This window comes from Zonotrichia albicollis, chromosome 4 (assembly GCF_047830755.1).
Source record: "Zonotrichia albicollis isolate bZonAlb1 chromosome 4, bZonAlb1.hap1, whole genome shotgun sequence".
Lineage (NCBI taxonomy): Eukaryota > Metazoa > Chordata > Aves > Passeriformes > Passerellidae > Zonotrichia > Zonotrichia albicollis.
Window position 1 is genome coordinate 25,972,934 of NC_133822.1, and position 22,911 is coordinate 25,995,844.

At 44.9% G+C, this 22,911-nt stretch overlaps 1 protein-coding gene across 23 annotated transcripts in view; it reads right to left on the reverse strand.

The window, feature by feature from the left end:
- The window catches only part of PPFIBP1 (PPFIA binding protein 1), a 100,236-nt gene that overhangs the window by 31,511 nt on the left and 45,814 nt on the right, over positions 1-22,911 (reverse strand). For 6 of the 23 annotated variants that reach the window (XM_074539191.1, XM_074539190.1, XM_074539188.1 and 3 more), the window contains exons 1-4: positions 18,238-18,396; positions 13,980-14,128; positions 11,922-12,127; positions 1,101-1,187 (exon numbers count right to left, since the gene is read on the reverse strand). In XM_074539191.1, coding sequence (XP_074395292.1) covers positions 1,101-1,187; positions 11,922-12,127; positions 13,980-14,043 — 357 coding nt within the window. In that variant the 5' untranslated portion in view covers positions 14,044-14,128; positions 18,238-18,396. The other 17 variants (XM_074539185.1, XM_074539182.1, XM_074539183.1 and 14 more) reach the window with 12 other exon arrangements.

A 22,911-nucleotide genomic window follows, 5' to 3' on the forward strand; every position in this document is an offset into this window, starting at 1 on the left:
CTGAAGAACTGCAGGTGAGCAACACTGCTGGTTGGGCCAAAGATTAACTGAGACCATGCAGGGAGGAAGAGGAGGAGCAGAGCTCTGCAGTGGACACACCACTTGGCAAAGAAAACAGGACAGGAGGGAAGGCTCTCCCCTCACGTTTACTAGAATTTCAGCCAAAGTTCTGGCAGATGCATTGCCGTTCTGCACCTCCCCTCCTCACTGGAGGTTTTCACAAGGGGTGGCTGCTGCATTTTACTGCCAATAATTATGCCTTTGCTGTGACAATACATAAACTCAACCCATTAGCTCCTACCTTAACCACCACATAAACCTCACTACTTATAATTTATTCTCCTTCCCAAGTGATTGCACACAGTGTACCATAACAAGCACTTTCCTCTTTTCAGAACAATAAAAGCAGAGAAGGTTAAAACACACAGCCAGAGGCTGGGTAAGACCAAGACAACATTTTTAAGACAGCAGACAGATTCTCATTTTGCCTTTTCTGAATGAGTTTTTTCATTTTCAACAGGCTCTTCCTGCAGTACTGCTGGGAAGGAGGGTGAGCTCAGTGCTGTCACTGGTTCCAGATCAGGGGATGCCACCTGTGCAGTCCAAGGGGCGCCAGGCTCTCCTGGCTCCACCAGCCAGAGGAAGCCAGCAGTCAGAGCAGTCAGGGCTGACCCCATCCAGCACAGCAGCAGGTGGGCAGGAGCACCAAGGAGCTGCTTGTCTCCTTCTGCTGGCTGGCCAGTCCTGCAGCTTTTGTTACCTTTCCTAAGGACAAGACTGTCTCTCCTGATGCAGACATCGTGTGAATGGCCCTGGGAAATGGTGATCTTAAGGATACACATGGATGTAAGTAGGTGGCTGCTCTGCAGACCTGCTCTGCTAACCAAGAGAATAGATACACAGACAGAAAGACCTTTAGATTTTTCCTGCAATCTAAATTCACACCTTTCTCTGATCTGGGTTAATTCTCACATACCAGCAAGTCTTCTGAACACTAAGACATCACAACTCCAAATAAATTCTCAGAAGTTTTATCACATAATTTCAGACAGTCTCATGAATGAAAGAGCAGAAAAAAAATAATTTGGGTGAGAACTCACTTGCAGAACAAGAGATTCCTTATCATTTTCCAGACGAGCCAGCCTTTCTTGATAAACATCTCCATTCCCAGATATGTGTCCATTAGTCTGGAAAAGACAACAAATACTGTATAGTCAGCTATTGTGCCACAGTACCATTCAACGTTATCAAAACACTCATTGAGAGCATTTTGAGTCTGCACAGTTTAGGAACATGTTTGAAATATTCTTCAGCCCCCTAAGAGTTACAAATCAAATAAACTGTCAACAAAGGACATATGACCACCATTCAGGAGAGAATTCTTCAGGGGCTTAAGGATGAGAAAGGAAGAACCTTCTGGTGACCCAGTTCTGCAAAATTCACTTACTGTGCATTCAGCATTTTGCTAACAAAACTTGGACTCATTGCTACACAACACTAAGCCATACTTTCACAGAGACAAATACCCTGAGACATTCAGCAAGTGAAAAAAGCCAAACATACAATCTACAAAATGTGTATTATGCTTCTTGCAAGTCATACACACAGTCAGAGACATCCTTTTACATCAGGCACATTCTACTGGGTATGGGTGAACGTCTGCACTCTAAACACATCTCTTTGTAAAGCTGCCTGAGGCTAGAGAGAAACAAGAATACATGTTAATGCTATCAGAGAGTTCAGAGGAATCAGCAACTTTCTCCATAATAACTTCAATGCTCTTGAGCAGCGGGAAGGATTTTGTTCTATCCATATTCAAAGCTGTCTCAAAGCACTTCACGATCCAGGCCACAATCAGATCTCGGCTCAGAAAAGGAAGCCTTGTTCCCATCATGGAATAAACCGCTTAGAGGAGTCTGAGAAGCTGCTCTGAAATCCAGAGTGCTCAGCAGAGACACCCAACAACGTTGAGGGGCCCTGATTTTCTCCTGAATGTGTGATGAAAAGAAATTGTGTGATTGATCCTTGTGCTCCCGTGTGCCTGCATCACAACCCTGCCTTGAGAGGCCACCACCACTCAGGAGCTCCAAGCCTCCAGCTCCTGCTTTGAATCTCCCCTGATTACAGAGGATACCTCAGGAAACCTCCTGGCTAAAACTCCTTTTCTAAATTACATGTCTGGCCTTGGGTGGTGGTAGAAAGTGCTTTGTTTGAGCCTGAAAGAATAGAACCCCCTTCAGCATGACTTAAAGATCTGACGTAAAGCAAACAGGAGAAGGTAAAAGTGTCTGACCTCACCTCAGTGCTCTTGAGAAATCAGGCTGTGTCCTGGCAAGTCTTAAATCACTGAGCAGTACTAAAAGTGTCTCACAAAGCACGAAATTTCACTTGGTGACCATAAAATCTCCCCTGAAATTTTCTCCAGCAGACTAAGAAAGGATGCTCTCTAGTAATTTGTACCAGTACCTCATCAAAATGATCTAACTTACAACCCTGAATCTGAATTATTTAGCAGCACAATACCCACCTGACTACCCAGACACTAAACCCCAGAGCAAAATTCCTCTAAACTTCTGAGTTTGCCATACCTTCCCCCGACCTCTACCAGAATTTAGCTTGTGCCATTCAAGATCCATGAGATCTTCCATTTTGTAACACTAATTTAGGTGAAAGAATTCAAAATTAAATAAGAAAAAAAGAATTCAAAATGAAATAAACCTTTTTGCTGTTTAACCAGTAGATTATGCTTCGGATTTTGTGACCTGAGTTGTTTGTGAAAACAGAACTGAGGGTTTTGTCTACTTTTGCTGCTCTGCAGCTCCCCTGTCCTTTAAGAGCTCCAGTACATCTCAAGCACTTATTCAGCCTGTATAAGAACAGCATCTGTATTTTGTAATACACAACACATTTATCAGTCCAGTGCACGTGTCTGATGTGGGAGAGTGGTATCCATCCCTCTCTACAGGCAGCAGAGCTGCAAAGACACTTCTCCATGCTGCTGGGGCTAACATGGAATTCCTTGCCAAAGCACAGCTTTGACTCCCTGCCTCCCAACCACCACATCAACACCTGACCCTCCTGATAGCTCCAGTCAGCATAACCAGGCACAAATGAACTAAAACCAGAGACTGCAGGAAGAAAATGTGGGGAGGGAGGTCTTGGTTTCACAGCACGATTAAAATGTCTGTGAAAACCAACGAGGTGTGAAAGCAGAACGTTAGTCATTGTGCACAGCATCTTGCCAAGACACCTTTGTTGTTAAACTCCACTCACATTTCTCAGGAAAAATCCCTTTGGCTCAGCACACCAGCCTTGGCTTTAAAGCAGGAGTGGTGGGAGAGTTCAGGCTGCAGCTGCACCCTGCCATTAGAGAGAGGTGATGGGAACCCCAAACAGGACAAGTGAAAAGCTGCTCTCCCACAAAACAAAAACTAGTGCTAACAGAATCACAGACTCCTTGAGGCTGGAAAACACCTCTGAAATCATCATCCCAACCATCAACCCAGCACCACCACCATGTTCACCACTAAACCATGTTCTCAAATGCCATATCTACACGTTTTTTAAATCCCTCCAGCGAGGATGACTCTACCATGTCCCTGGAGAGCCTGTTCCAATTTTTAATAACTCCTTCAGGAAAGAAACTTTTCATAATATCTGACCTAATCCCACCCTGGCACAACTTGAGGCCATTTCCTCTCATCCCATCACTTAGGGCAGTTCATCTATTCTTTGGGAGAAACCTTGCAGGGATGTCTTGGTTTTGCAAGCTGTGTGTACTGGGTGTAAAGATCTCTTTTCTGGGTATTGCCAGTAATATTTTCTAAAATCTGCATAAAACCAGACCTCCTGTAGCACACCAAACCCAGAAAATTCTGGGTACAACACAAGAATTGTTTGCTTTTTACCTGAAGTGTTGTAACTTCTAATACCTGTGACAGATTCTTAATTTGAGGTATGAAAAGGCAAGAAAGACCCTGACTTTGGTTTCAGTGGAGAAAACAATGATAGCTGGAGAATGGATGATAGAGAAAGACCATGGCAGCTATTCCCAAGAGCAGCAGCCTGGGCACTGCTTACAGTGGTGCACAGACCCAGGACCTGCACGCACTGGACACACAACTCCTTCACTTTCACACCTTCAAAACGCTCTTTTCATCAGTAACTCCTTGTTCTGGATTGTCTTCACAGGTAAAAAGCAGACTCCTGTCATGATACTCTTCCCAGAGAGATAAGGAAGGAAGAGGGGAGATGAAACATATGAGAAGAACAGAGCAATAATGGTAGTGAGCAGGACTGAAGAGAAATTGAGCAGGAATATGCTCAAACACTGGATTTAGGAAAGCAGTGCACCAGGAGATGGGGTGGAGGGAGCCCCAGTGGGAAAGAATGGGCTGCAGAGAGGTCTGAAAAATGCCAGGAGACCTGGTGTGTGCAAAACCTGGGTCAGCAACACTCAGTGTGTCCCTCAGGAGCATTTCTCCACCAGGGCATCTGCATCTTCCCCTACAACTGAGCCCAGCACTCACCCTGCAGAGCAACAGCTCCTCTTTAGAGGGGGAAGAAAAGAAATAAAACAGTAAGAGTAGCAAAAAAGAAAAGCAAATATTTGATTGAACAGCAACTGCAAGCATATTTAGGGCACTTGGTAGTTCTGGATCAAATTGGTATCATAAAGGATTAACATACTTTACTGCTGTGTAAGAAAGGCTTTCCATTTCCCAAAGAAGGCTCTTTTCATCAGTAACTTAAAATCTATCTTTGGTTAAGATTTTGTTTGTGTTTTCAATGTTAGTGATTAATTGCAAAACACTATATGGGAAGAGAATGCAGATTTACCAATACTGATTTTAATCCTAAAAACAAAAGACAGTTGTCACAATGCCACTGAGGCTTCACAGAAGTCTGAGGTCAAGCATTTACTTAAAATGCCTTGTAAGATCAGACCCAGTGCACTTATAAACTCTACAAGATCAATCCACTGCTAATCTGTTAAACACGTGTGTAAAGCTTTGTCTGTAATCATCTAAGTGTAAAAAATCCACGCTGCTCTGGAGGGAATTATTCCTGTAGCAAGTAGAAGCATCACCAAACTTTCATAGCTTGCCTGGCTTCAGTCTTTAATCCCTTTGCCCTGGAACTGAGTTAGAATTCCAAACCACAGGAACGTTTCTAGTGGCTGCTGGTTTAAAGTTAATAATAAAAAAATAAATTAAAAAAATCCATTTCCTCTCAGTTGCTGAATTCTCCTTTCAAAAATAAACCTCATTTTTAGCTTACCACAGCTGATACCCTCATTTTCCTTCATTTTCTCTTCTGCTTTGGAGATGAAATAAGCAGCACAAATCACACTCCTCTTGCTGTATGTGCAGTTTGGCTTGCATAGAAGGAGCTGCAACTCCACAGCATCATTTCCCTGCACAGCAGATTGCCTGACTGTTTTGACCACCACAGTCAAGTCAACAGTTGGGCAAGTGAGCCCTTCCCAACACCTCTTTCCTGACCATCTGGAGTTAAATTAGTGCTCATCAACATGCTTACGTGGTTCAGATCATTACAATACACATTACCTATGCTCAGTTAAACAAAGCTGCTGCTGTTCTGCTTGTTCCCTCAGTTTTAGAGCCCCTTGCAAGAGGCTTCCTCCAGCCTCAGCTACCTCAGCATCAATTGGTGTGCCTTGGGCAGATCCTCCTGGTTTCCCTAGCAAAGTACCCACTACCTGTGGTACAGACCTGTGACAGCTTTACTCTCTGTCGGCATCAATCCTATCCCAAATCCATACTGGTCACACTGTCTGAGCTGGTGTGTAACCAGCTCATGTGGGAGCCCAGCTCTGCCCTCCCAAACCAGCCTCTCCTGCATTTCCCGCTTCCCTGCTCTGAGTATTTGCAGCCTTTTCCACATACTCCAGCAGCAGAGCTACTGCAAAGCTTGTCCTAAACTTTGCAGGTTAATTCCTCCCCAGAGAATATGAAGGGGGAAAATAAAAACAATCACACACCCACTCAAAGCCTCCACATGATATTTTTAAAAAATAAAAGTACAGTTCTGAAAGAAAAGCAGCTGCTCACAGCCCTTCACTCTGAGGCATTTACCTGAAACATTTTGTAAGCATAAATAACACGCTGCTGAGCAGGGAAGCTGCAACCTTTCCACAATATTCCGTCTCCTCAAGAGCATCCCAGCTGGTGCCTGGAGCAGGAGAAGGATGAGAGGCTCATTCCCAGCGCTGCCCAGCTATGGCTTGTCACTGGGAGAAACGCAGGAGCCAGCACAGGCAGAGATCTCCTTACCTTATTTAGCCAGACGCAGTGCCCGTGAATGTCCCAGCTATACTCCATGCTGGTCATGACTGCTTTCATGCATTCACGGACGCCAGAAGCCGAGGCCGAGGGCTCGGGGCTCCTCGGAGCCCAGGTTAAGTGACAGCGGGTCCCCCTGCCCAGCCGAGGATGGAGGCGAGCGGAGGGGAGCCGTGGGAAGCAGCAGCAGCAGCAGCGCTGCTCAGGCGGAGCGGAGCGAGCAGCTCTGGGGAATTAACACATCAAAGCCCGGCACGGAACTCCTCCAGCCCGGCACACACGGGAGGGGGATGCAGGCAGGGAGGTGCGGAGCAGCACAAACCCGACCCAAGGACAGCCCCACGCAGGTGGCACCGGCCACCTCCAGCCTGGCTCTTGTCACCAGCGCAGCTCCCTCCTCCGGACCCTCCCGGAAAGCATCCGACCCAAGAGCACAGGAGAAAAGAGCGATTCCCACCCCTTCACCTGAGTACAAATTAAACAGGAGGGGTTTCCTAGTAATTGTAAAAGCTGCAGGAACACATGCCATTCATTCACGTGTAGACGCCAAGAAAAAATGGAAAAGTTGACTCAGCCGTGCCAGGTCTCACAAGTGGCTTGTCCCAAGTTTATGTCATACTTCAGAGTGATGTAAGAAGCAGCAATAACAACCAAGCTCTGTCCTCGCGTTCAGGTTTCAACTGACCCACTACCAGCAGCAGCATGACAAATTCTTAGTATTTTTGACCACAGAGACCAGCTCTGAGAGTCCTGTGATTACCTCAAAAACCAGTTTTATTATTATAATGAAACGTCTACAACAACCATTGATAGAGAAAAATCTCAAAACCATGAATAACTCAGGAGACGTCAGGAGAGCAAAGGACAAGCAGAAGCTGTGCTTTTTAAGCCAAACTGATTCATTTTGGATGGGAAATGGTGATTTTTGATGGGTGGTTCTAACTGCCAAAGAACTCATCCTTGATGCACGAAGATGCGACAGCAAGGCATACCATAAATGAGCCCATATTACCTTCCAGTGCTAAAAACACACCAATCTGGATGATCACCTTTAGCAAGAAGCAGGGTCCTGTGTTTCCAGAACCTAGGAGGTGAATCTCTCAGGGACAAAATGCATTGCCAGCAGGGAGTGGATGATGACAGGCTGACACGCTATCACAAGACTCCTTTCATACTGCAGCTCGACGAGAGATCCCAAACTGTTTGGTGGTAACACCCTGGTGCCACGCATTAGCATAGGACCCTTTGATACACAAACTCAGCACAAACAGAAGCTGAATCAAATGACTGCACTGCACACCCACACCAGGATAATCAAACAACAAACTTGGGTTTGAAGACAGGATTTATTTTTTTCCCCATGAATAAGAGATGATTTCGGGCTAACCAAACCGCTTCTTCCACTTGGGAATCACTTTTGTCCAAATAGGTCAGCATATCTCTGTAAGATTACAAAGCTACATCTATCCCAGCAAGGAAAATTCCCCTCTGAAAGCTAAAATCCCCTCATATTAACTCTCATTACTCCCAGCTACTCTCTGGAAGAACCAACTTACAGGAAAAATGTCAAAATCTGAAGCTGGCCTGTGAGGCAGCAGCAAGACATTGGATTGCATGAGCCACAATGGATACCTCAGCTCAACCATCATCCTCAGATGAGCTGAAAGTGTTCTGTGGCTGGACTTGATGATAATCTTAAAGGTCTTTTCCAACCTTAATAATTCTATATGATTCAAGAAACCTTTGGAGGTCATAAAGTTTCGCTTGACCATAAAGTCAATTTCAGAAATTCACCTATGGACTGAAAATACTTATTAAAATATGCTGTATAATAGATATATTTAAATTCACAAAGTCACTTCCAAAGCTGCACTTGCTGTGGGTTTTAAAGAAAAAATATTATGTTAACCTGGCTCTTTCACTTCAGGGGCACATCCTTTAAAGAGGAGAAGGCACACACCAGGATCCACATAGACAAGTTCAGATCAGAAGCATGGGGAAAATGGCTCTGTGGTGTGGGAAGGCACTGTCCACCCACTCCTACCCTTCACTCTTAACAAGACACAGTTGGTTTCCTCTTTCTGGAAAAGTAGTTGCATAAGATGTATTTTTAAAAAAATGCAAAAAATCCCCCAACCACTTTCCAGAAAAGTAATAACCAGAAGGAAAACTGTCTCTTGTTTGTTTCAACTGAAAAAAAACTGGAGTAATGCTCGTGGTTGGGAGCAAGGTTTGCGAGAATTACTCTTCAAGAGATGGATCTATCAGCTTCCAGCTGGACACAACAAGGCTGCCTTGGTCTTGGAAAATGTGGAGTTATGTTTAAAATGGTTTTGCTACTGGTGCTGATGTTAGAGATTACTCACACACTGCCTGTATTGAAGCCAGAAGCTCCATTTTCACAAGAGTACAGCACAGGCCTTCTTAAGGTGCACATTGAAATACACCAAATATTTCTGCTAACCACAAGTATCCTGAAAAAACTCCAGAACTTTGGAATTGTTATGATCTGGCCATGGATTTCAGGCCTGGTTCCTAGTGAAAGCAAGGTGTCCAAACATGTTTGAGCTCAGAAAGGTCTCAGTCCCTTTCCAGACTTGGAACAAACGGCCTGGTTTGTACTTTCACCCATGACATTCACCATTTGCACATGGAGACTGAGCAGGGTTTCAGCAGCAGAGATCAGAGTGAGCTGCAGTGACATGTTACAGTGAAACTGACTTCTTTGTGCAGCAGAGAGCCGCATGTACAACCTTTCCCAGCTCCCCTTGGGGCCACATGATGGATTCCGTAGGAAGAGCTGTGCCAGATGTCCGGGCACTGTACGTGTGCTCCGGTGTCACGTGTCCATCTGGCACGCACCCGTTAAAAAACAAAAAGCAGCACAAGGTGTTTTAACCCACCAGCCCTTTTTTGAGTCTTTGCACACACACACACTGAGAGGAGCAGAAAGGAAGAGGATCAAGGACACATGGCAACCCATTCTGGGATGGCAGGATGAATGCTCTGCCCTATTTTACAGAAACTTTGGGGAACTGCTGTCATGCCCTTTTGCTAATGTGAGCATCCGTGGTTTGGCTGCAGGAGCCAGGGGAGGATTTTTCTCCTGTGACACACTGTTTGGCAGCAGCAAACACTATTTTTGTTTTCCTCTGAGACACAAGAGGCTTGCTTATAGTCCCACATGTTCCACCATCCACCATGGAACACCAGTTCCAACATCCTAGGGGATGCAACTTCATGCATGGAGGATTAAACTAGTTTCAAACAAAGAAGGTGTCTGCCCTTCCTCTCTAAGGAGGGGCATAGCTGCAAAAAACCTTCCTGCAAATCATCCAGGCACTTCATGTGACACCTCCCTGCTCAGACAGGGACTGGTGACACCTGCAAATCCTGTGGCTGTAGCACACTCTAAGTGCAATGTTAAGTTTTTCCTACAAGGGGCTTTAAGGATGACAGAGAATACAGGGTAATAATTTGAGGCAGAATAAGGAATAATTGAGGCATAGATGGAATAGCAATTTTCTGCAGTCTTTGGTATTCAGAACTCCTGCACATCTTTTCCAGTGGTTGGGAGGCACTAAACTGAATGGTACGACAGAGCCCTTTGTCTCCCACTGAGCCCATGGGTGCAATAAAAACCCACTGCTGCCTCACTGCCACTGGGTGATCCCCAGCATGCCGGTCTGAAGGGCCCCATTCCAGACCCCACCAGCCAGGCACCCCTAAATCACACATCTGCCATCACAAGGGACAATGATTGGTCTCCACCTCATTAATCTCAGCAGGCACTGCAGCCTCAGCCATGCTGCCGGGCCCCTTTACTCCAGAATAATCTGCAGGGAATCAGCACCACTAAACGTGGCCTAGAGATGACTGCGAACACCATGGGAGAGCGCAGTTTCCAAGACTGTTTATTCGGCATATTTTTTGCTTATCAAGGCTCTAGTTGCATGAAACCTGTGATGCCCACTGAGAGCAGGGAGCAGTTACAGCGATGTTCAGGACTGTACGTCACACAGGCAGGGAATGCTGATGTTAGCAGGAACTCTGCCTGTTCTAAAGATCTGACTTCAATGTCACTCCTGTCTCCTCCTCCTGATCTCAGCATTGGCCGCCACACTTTGACAGCGGGGGCGAGATCCAAATCCCACTGGAGGCAGTGGGAGAGCTCCCACGTGCTTCATTAAGTTTCAAGCATTTCCAAATGAGTAGTTCAAAGCAAAGATTTAAAAAAAGGAAAAAGAAGGCTCTTCCTTCAGGTCTTTCTGCAAGGGCTACAGAAGCAAGTCCAAGGTGCCCATCTGTCCCTGCATTGCTGTGCTCAGGCCCCATGACAGCAGATGGCACAAAGGGTTGCCCAGTGCCAGCCGCAGCAAACACGCGCTTGCACCCAGCAGTCCTCTGGGCTGTGACTGAGCACTGAGATCAGTCCATTTGTCGAGATAAAAATGCTTTCTGCAAGATCAGCCATGACTCCAGGGAGACTGAGTCCTTCCCGGGGGTGCAGTGCCCATCCTGGCAAGGGAGCAGGTGATGGTGGCCGTCTGTCCCCACAGTGTGGCACATGGAACACAGAGCCAGCACAGTCCAGCAGCAGACCCAGCCTCCACCAGGGCTGGCACCCCAATTTCAGCAGCACAGTGTCACCTTGGCCAACACCCAATGTGTGACAGAGCAGGACCTGGCCACAGCTGCGGGATGGATTTGACAGAATATGTGGCAGTGCCCACCCACAGCTGTCACTGTGAGCCTGGCTGAAAAACCAAAGTGTGGCCTTTGGGAGCAACTGCTGACTGCCACTGCTGGAGCTTCCCCAAAACCTGCACACACCCAGACTCTACAACACAAACCCTGCCACACACCACGAGCACAAGGACTCTTCCTTGGCCCTGCTTGGAAGTCACCAGTCACAGGGCATCTGGAGGCAAACGGAGCAACTTCTACAAAAATGATGCTGGTTTAACTCACCTTTTGGTAAGCACAACATTTTATTTCCCAGGGCAGTCTTTGGGTAACCTATAATAGGATAATTGTTGATTTTTTTTAGGAAAACAAAGTCTTGGGGAAAGAACTGCCTTCTCAGTTATATTTCTGTGTATTTTTAAAGTAAGGTGACAAAAACTGGCTGATTCACAAACACAGAAAATTGAAGTTTGGTTTCCAGACTGAAGGGATGCAGAGCTTACACCATTCCCTTATGCTATAAATCAGGTGAGGAAGCTCAGTAATAACACTGATCCCCATGAAAAAAAAAAAACACTGCCAAAAATGCTTTTTACTGAAAAGTATTCAAAACCACTTATTTTCCCCCACCTAAGCACCTGATTCTTAAAAAAAGTCTTTCCCCAGCCCTCTGAGATGAAACTGCAGTTACCAAGAATTGTTTGCTCCCTACATTGAGGTACAGTGATACATCAAAGACAGTGAAGGCCAACCCACTGCACGAGGCATTTGAGTAACAGCTTTTCCTGTTAGACTCCACAGGAGTATCTCCAAAACAAAATCTCTTCCCTGATACCCACTCTAAGCTTTATAAACAGCTGTGTGAAACAGAGCCAGTCTACCCAGCACCCAAATCGAGCCTGGCAGAGGTAGAACAAGGTGAGACTGTACCATTTGACTTTGGAGCCATTCGATGAGAGCCTCGGCCGTGGAGTCCGGCACCTGGCAGCGCAGCCCCTCCCTCTCGTCCGCCTCCATCATCTCCAGCAAGCCCCGCAAGTCCTCCACAAGGTGCAGCGCCCGCAGGCCCCCCATGAACGGGGAGGTGGGGGACTGGCAGTCAAAGATGCCATTGGAGTATTCCAGAGCCTTGGAACCTGCAGGGAGCAAAACCGCACGGGGTCAGGCACGGCACGAGGGTTGGGCGCACCCTGAGGCTGGGGAAGGGCGGGGGCTGTTCCTGGCAGGGTTTATCCCGACCAAACTCAGCACTGGTGCTTGGGGAGGGAAGCTCCAGCAGGAACAAGGTGGGCTGGTCCTCAGGGAATGGGAATGCCACAACCTGCCCATGGGGCTGAGGCATGGGCTGGGCTCCTGCTCCCCAGGATGAATTCCCAAGGCAGAAGGTGCTGCCAGGGATGGAACATCCTCTGCCAATGCCCTGAGTCACCCTGCAGGCACTGAATGATCCAAGTCACATTCCACTGATGGTGTCCAGAGGAAACCATGCCCTGCATTTTCCATGCATTATGCTGCTCCAAGGCACTGGAAATTTTTTAAAATAATAAAAAAGATGAAGATAAATTAAAAGACCAAATCACTTCTGCACGGGTGATAAATTTTAAAACCAGCAATTTGACACAGTAGCACTGACATCTGCATGTTAATAAAGAGAAAAATCTCTAATTTGCATAAACTCACAGGATGCATATTTGACCTACATTAGAAATTGCTATACATTAAGTTAGAAAGGAAACTATGAATTTAGGATTAAGGTTGATGTAAGTCAACCTAGCTAATTCCAACTGTAATTCCAGTACACTGATTTGTGACCTTAATCCTGTAATACTTCGGCACGATGAGACATGTTCATGACAGACCTTCATTTGTGCTGTCAACTTTCAGAAATTACAAGGATATGCCATATATGCACTTCCATGAACTTTCATTCACCCCATCTGACAAGCCAGAAAAATCCAAGTATTCTGCTAAATTGCCACTGAAAACAATAAAGAGAAAAATAACCTCAACAGCACATGAGCTGATATCCTCTTGTTATAATTATTCCTTTATAGATCTATTCACAGACAGGGGTAAATGAAGTCTGTGGTGACTTGAATCTTCCAACATCACATTTTGTTTTTATATTAAACCTCATCCTGCCACAACCAACTTGGGCTCTTGGAAACACAAATACATGATTGGATCCAAATACCAGTGTCTACTTATGGAAATTACTGAAGTCACAGCTTACATGTATTTTTAGAGATCATTATGATCAAACTGAATCCCCTTTGCATTTGTTCCTGCTATGTGTCCTTAATATCTTTAGGCAGAGAAGAGTCATTGTTCAAACAAAGCACACACTGTATGATTATTTTTTCCCTAAGGAAAATTGCTTAAGTGGAACTACTAAAAATTTTATAACTGTGTTGCTACACTTGCAAGGGCATTTTTGACTGTTGACTTCTTGATCTTTCCCTCCTGTGTGTTGAGTATTTATATCATTTTCTAACTCACTAGACTCAGCTTAAAAGCAGAGGTTGTATTCTTTGTAATGCCTCTCCCTGGGCAACTTACAATTTACAGGTACTTATAAAAATTTCTAATGTTCAAGGCAGTTCCAAAGTTTGGACCCAAAGCATTCCAATTTTGAAAAGAAAAAAAAGAAAAAGAAAATTCAAATAATGTTTTAACTCTTCTGAGTTGAGGGAAGTTCAGAGTAGCCACTATTGTCCTTGACTCTCCTGGTGCTCCATGCAGCAGCTGAACAGCATCACTCAGCCATTTCCAGCAGCCCTTTAGAGAGGGTAGGCAAAAACCCAATCCATGGAGCCTGTGAGAGCCTGTGCAATCTCTCCACTCTGGTTATTTATTAACTCTAAGCTAGAATGGAAGGCACCAAAAGCAATTCCCAGCATACTCCCTTCTATGTCTGGAACTCTGTCCTCCAGTGGGAGAAAAGGAGGACCCAAAAAAGCAAAATAAACACCTGCCCCAGGTGTTTACCTGCTATAATGCCATCCATCTGCTCCAGGGCTGCAGCGAGCATGTCACTTGCATCACTCATCATCTTCTCTCTTCTCAGGAACAATCACCAGCTACACCATAAGGAGCAGTAAAACGTCGATGCTGTGAGCTGGTCCAGAGCCTCAAGTCTGTAATTTAATCTGCAAAAGAGAATTTAATTTCACTGTGTGTTCTCTGAATTCAGGCATCACTGTTGTCAGATCAGAAAGAAGACTGGGATCATTTGCTGGCCACAATAATCCCCAGAGGTATTCACCACGAGGCATGGACTGAGATAGAGGGATCAAAGAACCAACCTGATGACCCAGTTTCCAGTGACCCAAGGCCTGCTCTGCCCACAGGTCCATGCCACTCACGGGCATCCCACAGAACACCTCAGAAATCCCACATGGCACTTCCTGGAAGCTCACAGAGAAGACACAGGCCTATCACTAAAAGGCAGCTGCAACTCAGTAACAAACCATATGTGTGTCTGCTGTAATTTTCTCCCTAAGAAATAGAAAAAGAGAAGTCTGACCACTTGTGAGAGATTTCTGGATGTCTGACAATCCAGAAGTTCCTGGCATGGAACTGTGTGCCTACAGGCAGGATCTCTCAGGTGCCCACAGCTCACTCACTGGATGTAGTGTGCATGCACGGATTATCCCTGCTCTGAGTTTAGAAATTCACACCGTAACAATGCAACATGATCTCACTCTCAAACTTCTACAAGCCAGAAGTGGTGCCCAAAGGAGTATTTCCAGCAGGCTGGAAAGGCAAGCCTGCCCAACATGCTGCCTGTAGGTGAGCTAGTAAACCAGAAATCCTGATGGGCTACAAGTTAATTTAAGCAGGTGCTTTAGGAACTTGGCTGAAGTGCAGCTGCAGGGGTCAGAGGCATTCCCAAACTCTCCAGCCCACCACAACAGACACAGAAACCACCAACACGGCCCAGACTGCCTTGGCTTTAATCTGATACACATGAGACTGCTTCTGCTATAAATACAGCTAGGGAACAAAGCTAAACAAACACCAGGAAGGAAAACTCGCTTTAACCTTCGCATGCCCTGCCATTTGGTTTTTGTATTAGGCCACGCCACTGCTGACATTTGCCCCAACATGAGCAATTAAGAAAGTCGTTCACAGTATCTCTGGCATAAGTCCTGGAAAAGAGTCAACTAAAAAACAAATCTAAACAAAAATCCTCATTATAAACTGATTTTTCCCTTCTAGGAGTCACCTCATTGGTCTGACCCAGCTGGGAGATGGCTCTTATTGGAGGCTGCCAGCCAGCTTTGCTGAAACGTTATCCTTAAAATGCCAACAAAGATTTCATCTTCCACAACAACATTTTTGTTACATGAAGTAGGTCCAAACCCTAAGGTAACCTTTGAACAACAGCACAAAGACTGCTGAGCTTTTGGCAAATGCCTGGTTTTATTACATGGTTGTCAGAGTCAGAAAAACCAAGAGAACTTTAAACAGTCAAATACCTGTAAGTGAAGATGTTGCAAATCTTAAAAACTGCAGTGGCATTGTAACTGAGGACTTTCAGCCTTCAAGGAGGAAGCCCCCAGTTTTAAACACAACACAAACATTCAGCTTCAATCAGTATAAGACCTGCCAGAATATGCAGATCCTATGAGACAACTGGTTCGGTGCCTCCACATCTGATAAAAATGAGTAGAAAATGCAGCTTTTGCAGACACATTCACTGGGACAACACTGAACACAGTCTCTTTTTTTATCTGCTTAAGATTTCCTGGCTCTGATACCAGGTCCTGCTCAAATATGGGAGTCTATGAAGGCAGAGTGTGAACAATCTGCTGTGGATTTCCCTCCAAGGGCAAAGAACACAGACAAAGCCCGGGGCTTCTACAGCCCCAGGCAAAACACTGATTCCTCACAGCTCTAAGTGGGAAAAGACCAACAGCACAAAGCAACCACAAACCCACAGAAGCCAATCAATGTTTGGCAATCAGAAGAGCACATGAGCTTTTCAAAGTGCATAAACACCTCATGGGATGAGTGAAGAATACAGAGCCAGGCTCCTCTCAGAGGTGCCCAGTGACGTGGCAAGTGGCAATAAGCACATGTCAAAACACAGGGAAGTTCACCCTAGAATTAAAAAGGGGAGAGGAAAAAAAAAGCCTAAATAAAAAGAAACCATTTTTAAAAGCATTTTTACTATGAGGATGGCAAGTAATAGAAAGGGTTGCCCTCTTGGGGTCTCACAGCCCAACTGGACCCTACATGGCACAGTCTTGTCCTGGGCACCCCTGCTTTGGTCAGGGGCTGGGCTGGAGATCTCCAGTGGTGCTTTCCCACCTCAGCATCAGTGAGCTCAGTGCAGCTCATGATCAAGCATTAAACACAGTCCTGGAGGCTGGTAGGAAAAGCCTATGTAGGCTAAAAGCACACAAAGGAAGAGAGTGCTCTCTAACCACATTTGTTCACAGCACACCCCTTGATTCTCACCTTCTGGCTAGGAAATGCATGAACTGGGGACAAGTTCTCCTAATTTGTACAACTACAACTGCTAATTTGTACTTGCAGAATATAGCCATGGCTCGTAGGCACAGAAAAATCACTAACCTTGCACTTCATCCAGGTACAACCACCCCTGATGTTTGCCAAAAGCACTCCTTGCTTTCCTAAACAAGGGGTTTGTCCATGGTTGTCAGAAATCCCTAAGGCAGCCCTACTAATGGGAGCAGACAGTGGTACTCACAGCACACAAGAGACTTCCAGGTTACCTGTCTCTGCCTCCAAGGAAAGACACATTGGTATGCACAGAGCTTCCTCCACTGCTACTCCCTAAGGAGCTGCACTGCTGAGAGCAGCAGGGAGAAATTTTTAAGATAAAACTTACTGAAGCAAGACCCTGCAAGTACACAGACCTCCAAAAACTCTTCCACCACTTGCAGAGCATCTGTTAGCAGACTGACCAAGCCCACAGCTGAGAAACTTGGAGAGGTGAAATCAAAAAGAACAAAGAGCCCCCAAGCCGAACAGCTGGGGATGACGCAACAAAATCCCATTTCCCTGGTTATTTGGTCCTAGAAGTGGCCATTCAAAACTAGCCTGGAACAGCACATCCTGCTCTGGCCATCTTCCCAGCACATTGCAGCACATCCAGCAGTCAGGAAGTAAAATTACTGCAATAGAAAAATAATATTGGAAGTATCCTTCCCTAGCAAAGGCATAGAATTATTTTTGGTCTTTGCACAGCTATCACCAGCATGCAGGGAGGGTGTGGGCAGAGGGCAAAGAGGACCTCATACACCAGGGGAGAAAAGCACCAAACTGCATGGAACCAGAAAAGACAAGAGATCCCAGGAGGAAGGGGTGGAAAGGGGAGATGCAGAGGGAGCCAAAGATACACAAATCAGCAATCAACAGCCCTCTGTGGGCTACAGGAAAGGGGACAACAATAAAACACCAGCAGATTAATCCCTGTGCCCCCTGAAGGGCACCCTCTGACTTCACAAACTTTGAGAAAAGCCTCAGCTGGCCACTGATGCAGCAGAGCTTTTCCAATATGTATGCTCCCCTCTTTCTTCCTTATGGCTTTGGTCTAATACAAATAAAACCTAACAGAAAACTCAAGGCTTTAGGGTTTTTTTCTTGGCAGGGATTAAGGAGAACTACATAGGTAACATGAAAAAAAAATCCATCCTGGAGGAGTGCAGTGGAGCTCCTTAGGAAAATAATGCACAGCTAATGATGACAAGCAGTTTAACTTCCCTTCATCCACAAAAGCAGGAAGGGAAAAAGCATAATTTTAACACAGATTGATCTATGGCATGGCAGATAAATGAGATATCAAGGTGCACACAGGAGACAGAGAGGCAGATGCATGAAATCCACCCCTGGTATAACGTCACTGACAACACACCTGAGAGGAAAGTACTGACAGTGCCCTGCCTGACAGACAATTTAAAATAAGTTTTCTCCTGCTTTCCAAGAAAATGACAACACTTACCTTCCTGTGTGCACAACCAGTGCCAGGTGGGGTGTGGGGGGCTGTTTGTACAGAGGCAGATCCCCCTTTTAGAGCTCCCAGCTGAACACCCTGCTCATGCCGACAAGAACAAGCATCGCTTCATCAACCCTGTATTTACAAGCCACCATTAAAAAAACCAAAAATAAACCACAAATTCAGCTCTCTCCACTATCATTTATGATTCATCTTATTTCTAGCTGGCATTTCTACCTCATCCCTGGCTGTAACAGAGAAGACATAATGTGGTCTTACTTGTTTAATGTCCCTTCCTCTGGTTCAAACCCACCAGCCGGTTGCTAGGGCTGTGCTGCTCACTTTTCAGTAGGTGGAGATTTTTTATTTTTATTTTTGAATGACATACAAACCCTCTGGCTACAGCGCTGGTGAAGACGTATTCCAAACGGCTTACAGAGAAAACAAAACGCTGCCCCGCAAATAAACACAAGGAAAGCTGGAGGAAAAAAAAAACAACAAGAGGCTCTGTGAATGGAACTGCAGTTCTGCTGGATGCAAACTGGAAAGCTGCCTGGATATGGATTTCAAAATCTGATATTTAATTAAGATGGCAGACTTCAAAAAGAAGGAAAAAAAAGTGCTTAAGCATTTTACATATGTAGGAAATGGTAGTCTTCCCACCCAGAGGCTGCCTCTTTCCTAGATCAAACGGCACACACAGAGGCATCAAGGGCCAGCATCTTGGAGCCCATTTTTTGTTATTTTGAGGGTGGTCTCATCCTGGATCTCCACCTGCACAACACACCACACTTTAAAGCCCAGAGGTTCTCGAGTCAAAGGGAATCAGCTGCCTGCTGGCAGGTCAGAAGGCCCAGAGGACACATGGTGCCCTGGATGTCACTGCTCTGAGGAAGGGAGGGCTGGCCTTTTGTCCCACTCACCTTCCTCTTTGTGCACATGGGCTGCACATGCTCAGCGTTGGGAAATAAAGCATCAGCTACAGATTATTTTTATGACATGATGCAGTAAGATGGATGACTTAAGTTCCCCAGCTCTCCCATTCACACATAACACTCCTTAAGCCAGGAAATTCTGATACACAGAAATTAAAACCCTTGATTAGGGCTTGTTTCTGAGGGCTGTTGAGAGTAAAAGAGGACCCCCAAGAGCTGGCTGTCACCCCAGAGCAGCCTACCATGAAAAGAAATAAAAAAGCTAAGAACCTGCAATCATCTTTTCTGGGGAGAGTGGAGGGAAAGAACCCCTTCCACAGCAAAAGTAAGACCCTAAATGCTGTCAAAATCCACGTCCTGCCTTCTCAGTGCTACGTGGACCAGATGACTGCACGAGAGGTCTAAAGCAACCTCTGAATTCATCTCTCTTGCCTCACGACACTAAAACAACACATCCTTAGCAATTAACTTTTACAAAAAAAAGCTCTATTTTATGAAGATAAATGCCATTTTAGACACATCTATTTCTGCTTTTTCTGGCAGGCCAGAAGAGAAACACAAACACATGGAGACTTATTTACAAAATACATTTCAATCACAATTGCAAACAGTTTCAAATTAATTCAATCCAAATCCCTGGCACAGTTTCTCATGGAATGTTTTGAAGATGCTCAGCTACAGTGCCACCAGTCAGTAGCAGTTTACTAATGAATATATTTGGGTAATTTACACTACGAGTCATTAACATTTCTTCTAACGTAAATGATGACTCCATTTCATTCCTTCCAGGCCTGGTAGAAGAAACTAAAAAAGAAAATGGATGCTAGCTGAAAACATTGCTCTGGTGTTTTGAAAGAAAAGAACAAATTAAATTTCAAAAGTCAAGTTAGGAAATGCTGGAAATACCTCAATGGGAATAATATAGAGAAATATCTTTGTCTGAGGCCGGGACAGGAATCTAGTAAGGTCCCAGATATGCTTTTAGCCAAGTAATTCAGACATTGTTCCCCCTTACCCAAGGTCATCATGTGGAGCCAGGTGTATCCATAACATTATTATGGATAAAAACAACCCAAATGTTGGAAAGGCTTACTTTAAACTGATTATGTCTATTTATTTTTATAACTAAAATTATTTTTGAATTTGCTGAGCCGTAGTCAATGACATCAAAGCAGGACTACAAACAAAGCAACAAATGTCCCTCTGTTCCCTAAGTCTAGATTCTTTCTTTGTTCCCTGAATTTCATTATTTCTTTATTATACAACAAAGGCTATTTATTTCCTTTAACTGATAAAAATGAATGGAAGCACACTGGTGACAAAAGCCCATCCCATAAGTACGCAAGAAACATGTCGAGATAAAAGGTTTCAGGCTGCAGAAATTACTTTAAAGTACTTCAAGAGCACAAAACACAGAAGTCTTTCCAAAATATAAATACCTGGGAAAAACTTACCTCAAATCACACAATTTTACTACAAACCAGCTGAGTCGCATTCTGCACTTTGCCTTAACATTTGGTAAACAGTCTGGTCGTAAATCAGAAGCTCAGCCTCGACAAGATAAGCATCCTTGAGATCCTTTGACAGAGATGCATACACAGCAAACAGCTTATGTAAACACCCAAAGTCTCTGAGTCAAGGTTTATGGCTTGGATTCATATCCACTTACAAAACAAACCCTTTATTTGGGTCTCCAGCACTGAAATCACTCCCGTTGCTTATCTCTGCTACCCTGCTCCAGCAGCTCTTTTGTTGCTGTTGTTGCAATTGAAAGGAAACTCAGAAGCCTGGGTTTTACACTGGCAGGTGATGTTGTTTTGTGGGCTCTGAGTGCTGTGACAGGGAGGCAGCTCCTTACCTGCACAGCAGCTGGGTGATGCTAACGCCTGTCTGCACACTCCCTTCAGACTCACTTTCACTCCTTTCACACAAGCAATCCAAGGTCAACTGAAGCCTTGTTAAAAAATAAACCAAAACAAAACAAAAACCACCCCCCACAGACCACTTCAAGCTGTTCCTGTTTTACTGGTTAACTGTTTAATAGTCTTCAACTTCTCACCTCAGAAAGCCTGAGAACCAGTACATTATTTTCTCACTTGTTTTCCTTGGGCCCACTGATTAGAAAAACAAATGAGATTTTCATCCCTGACTCCAAGACTGCTAATTCAAGCAAGGAAATGCCTCACATTCCCCAGCAATGTGTTACTGACACACTGTGGCCACACAGGCTACTAAACAAAAGGGCACTGTTGGGTGACAGGCCAAAAGGTAGTTCTCAAAAATACCTTAAAACCCACCTAGTCCTGAGCACTGATCCACATTTAAATCCCATTTCATTGCTTGTGCCACTTTCATTCAATGAGCTGCATCCAAAGGTCAAATTCACAAGCCTCCAGATTTGAAAGGATTTGGCTCTAGATTTTGGACCTTCATGTCCAAGAGTTTCCAGATGCACACTTTCAGAGTTGACACTCCACAAAGCAGAGGCAGAGGGCACCACCCATAAAAAGTCCATAAATAAATAAAATACATTTAGCCTGAACAGTGTTTTAATAAATGTCTGCAGAAAACAACAAAAAATCCCATGCCTTTTAATTTTGCAGTATCAACTGTTACAAATGGAAAATCTGTTTGTATTGCATTTTTCCCCTTCTATCTGTCTCTGATTTTGCTGTGTTAAGATTTACCTTTCAGGAGTGATATGCAAAACAAGAGTGTGATATCTGAAGCACATGTTTGTGTGTGAGGATACTTTTGTTTTTCAAAGATTCACGATCTCTGAGAACTTGAGGCTGCCAGTCCCACCACTGCACCACTGCCACCACACAATTTACCATCTCATCTCTCCTGGCATTTTAAGAATGATGCAGGGTAAAATTCAACTTGGTTAAGGAATAATTTTTTTAAATAGAATTGTAAATTGTAATTGAATCAATTTTTTAAATAGAATTGTAATAGAATGGGACTGAATTTTAATGAGGAAAAAAAATAGGGGAAAAGTGAAAACCAATAAATTGTAGACTAACTTTCCCTTGGATTTTCTCTTTTTCTCCTCAAAAACTTGTGGATCTCTTCATCTTCTCCTAAACTGGAGCCCTTTGCCAATAACACACTGGAGCTTTGCGAACAGACTTTGTTTAGGTAGCACAATTGGAATCTGAGAGTCCACATCCAGACAAGCTGCTTTAGGCAGGACATGGACTTTAATCACTATTAAAAATGGACATTCTACCTTTGACATTCCTGAAATACTCAAAGTGGGTTCAAGACACAGATTTCAAATTTCACATTAGTTCTCGGCTTTGAAAAGGAACAATTGGTTCATGGGCAAAACACTCAGAAAAGTGCGTTTGCTCCCAGACAGCCACCTCTGAAGTTTGATAACTGCAGAGTGCCATCGCACCACCAGCCAGAGCTGCCACAGACCTGCAGAGCAAGGCACTCGTGGCTGCACAAGGATGGGATACCTCCTGCCCAGGCAGTGTGGCTCTCTGTGGGGATGCACGTCCTCATCCCCTCAGGACCATCCTCTCCTTGCTCTGGGGCACAGCCTGTGCTGACTGCCCAGCCCCAGAGTCACTTGTTGATGATGTTAGGGTGAAGAAGAGGCACACACAGACAGGGCATTTTCCCAGCGCTGCCCTTCCCACACTTTCTCTCAGCTACTTCTCTTCCCTACATCCCTTCTCCAATCCCTAGGGAAAGCACAGCTCCAGGGATTTCAGTAACACTGGAGTAAGCAAAGCTTTTTATTCCTTTTTATTTTCAGCCAGGGAGCAGAGCACTGTTGATTTTGTCTTGCTTTTTCAACACCAAAGTCCCAGTGCCAACAGATGAAGGACAAAAGCTGTGTGCTCTCAGTTCCAAGAGAGGGCCTTTCTCTTCTGAATGCTGCACTGGGGAATAGCAAGCAAACAAATCCCCAAACTACCACTACAGGGCAGCTTTAAGGAATCCTATGCTGCCCACACCATCGCTTGGCTGGGGAGCCCTGTGTCCTGCCTACCCTTGTGCCACC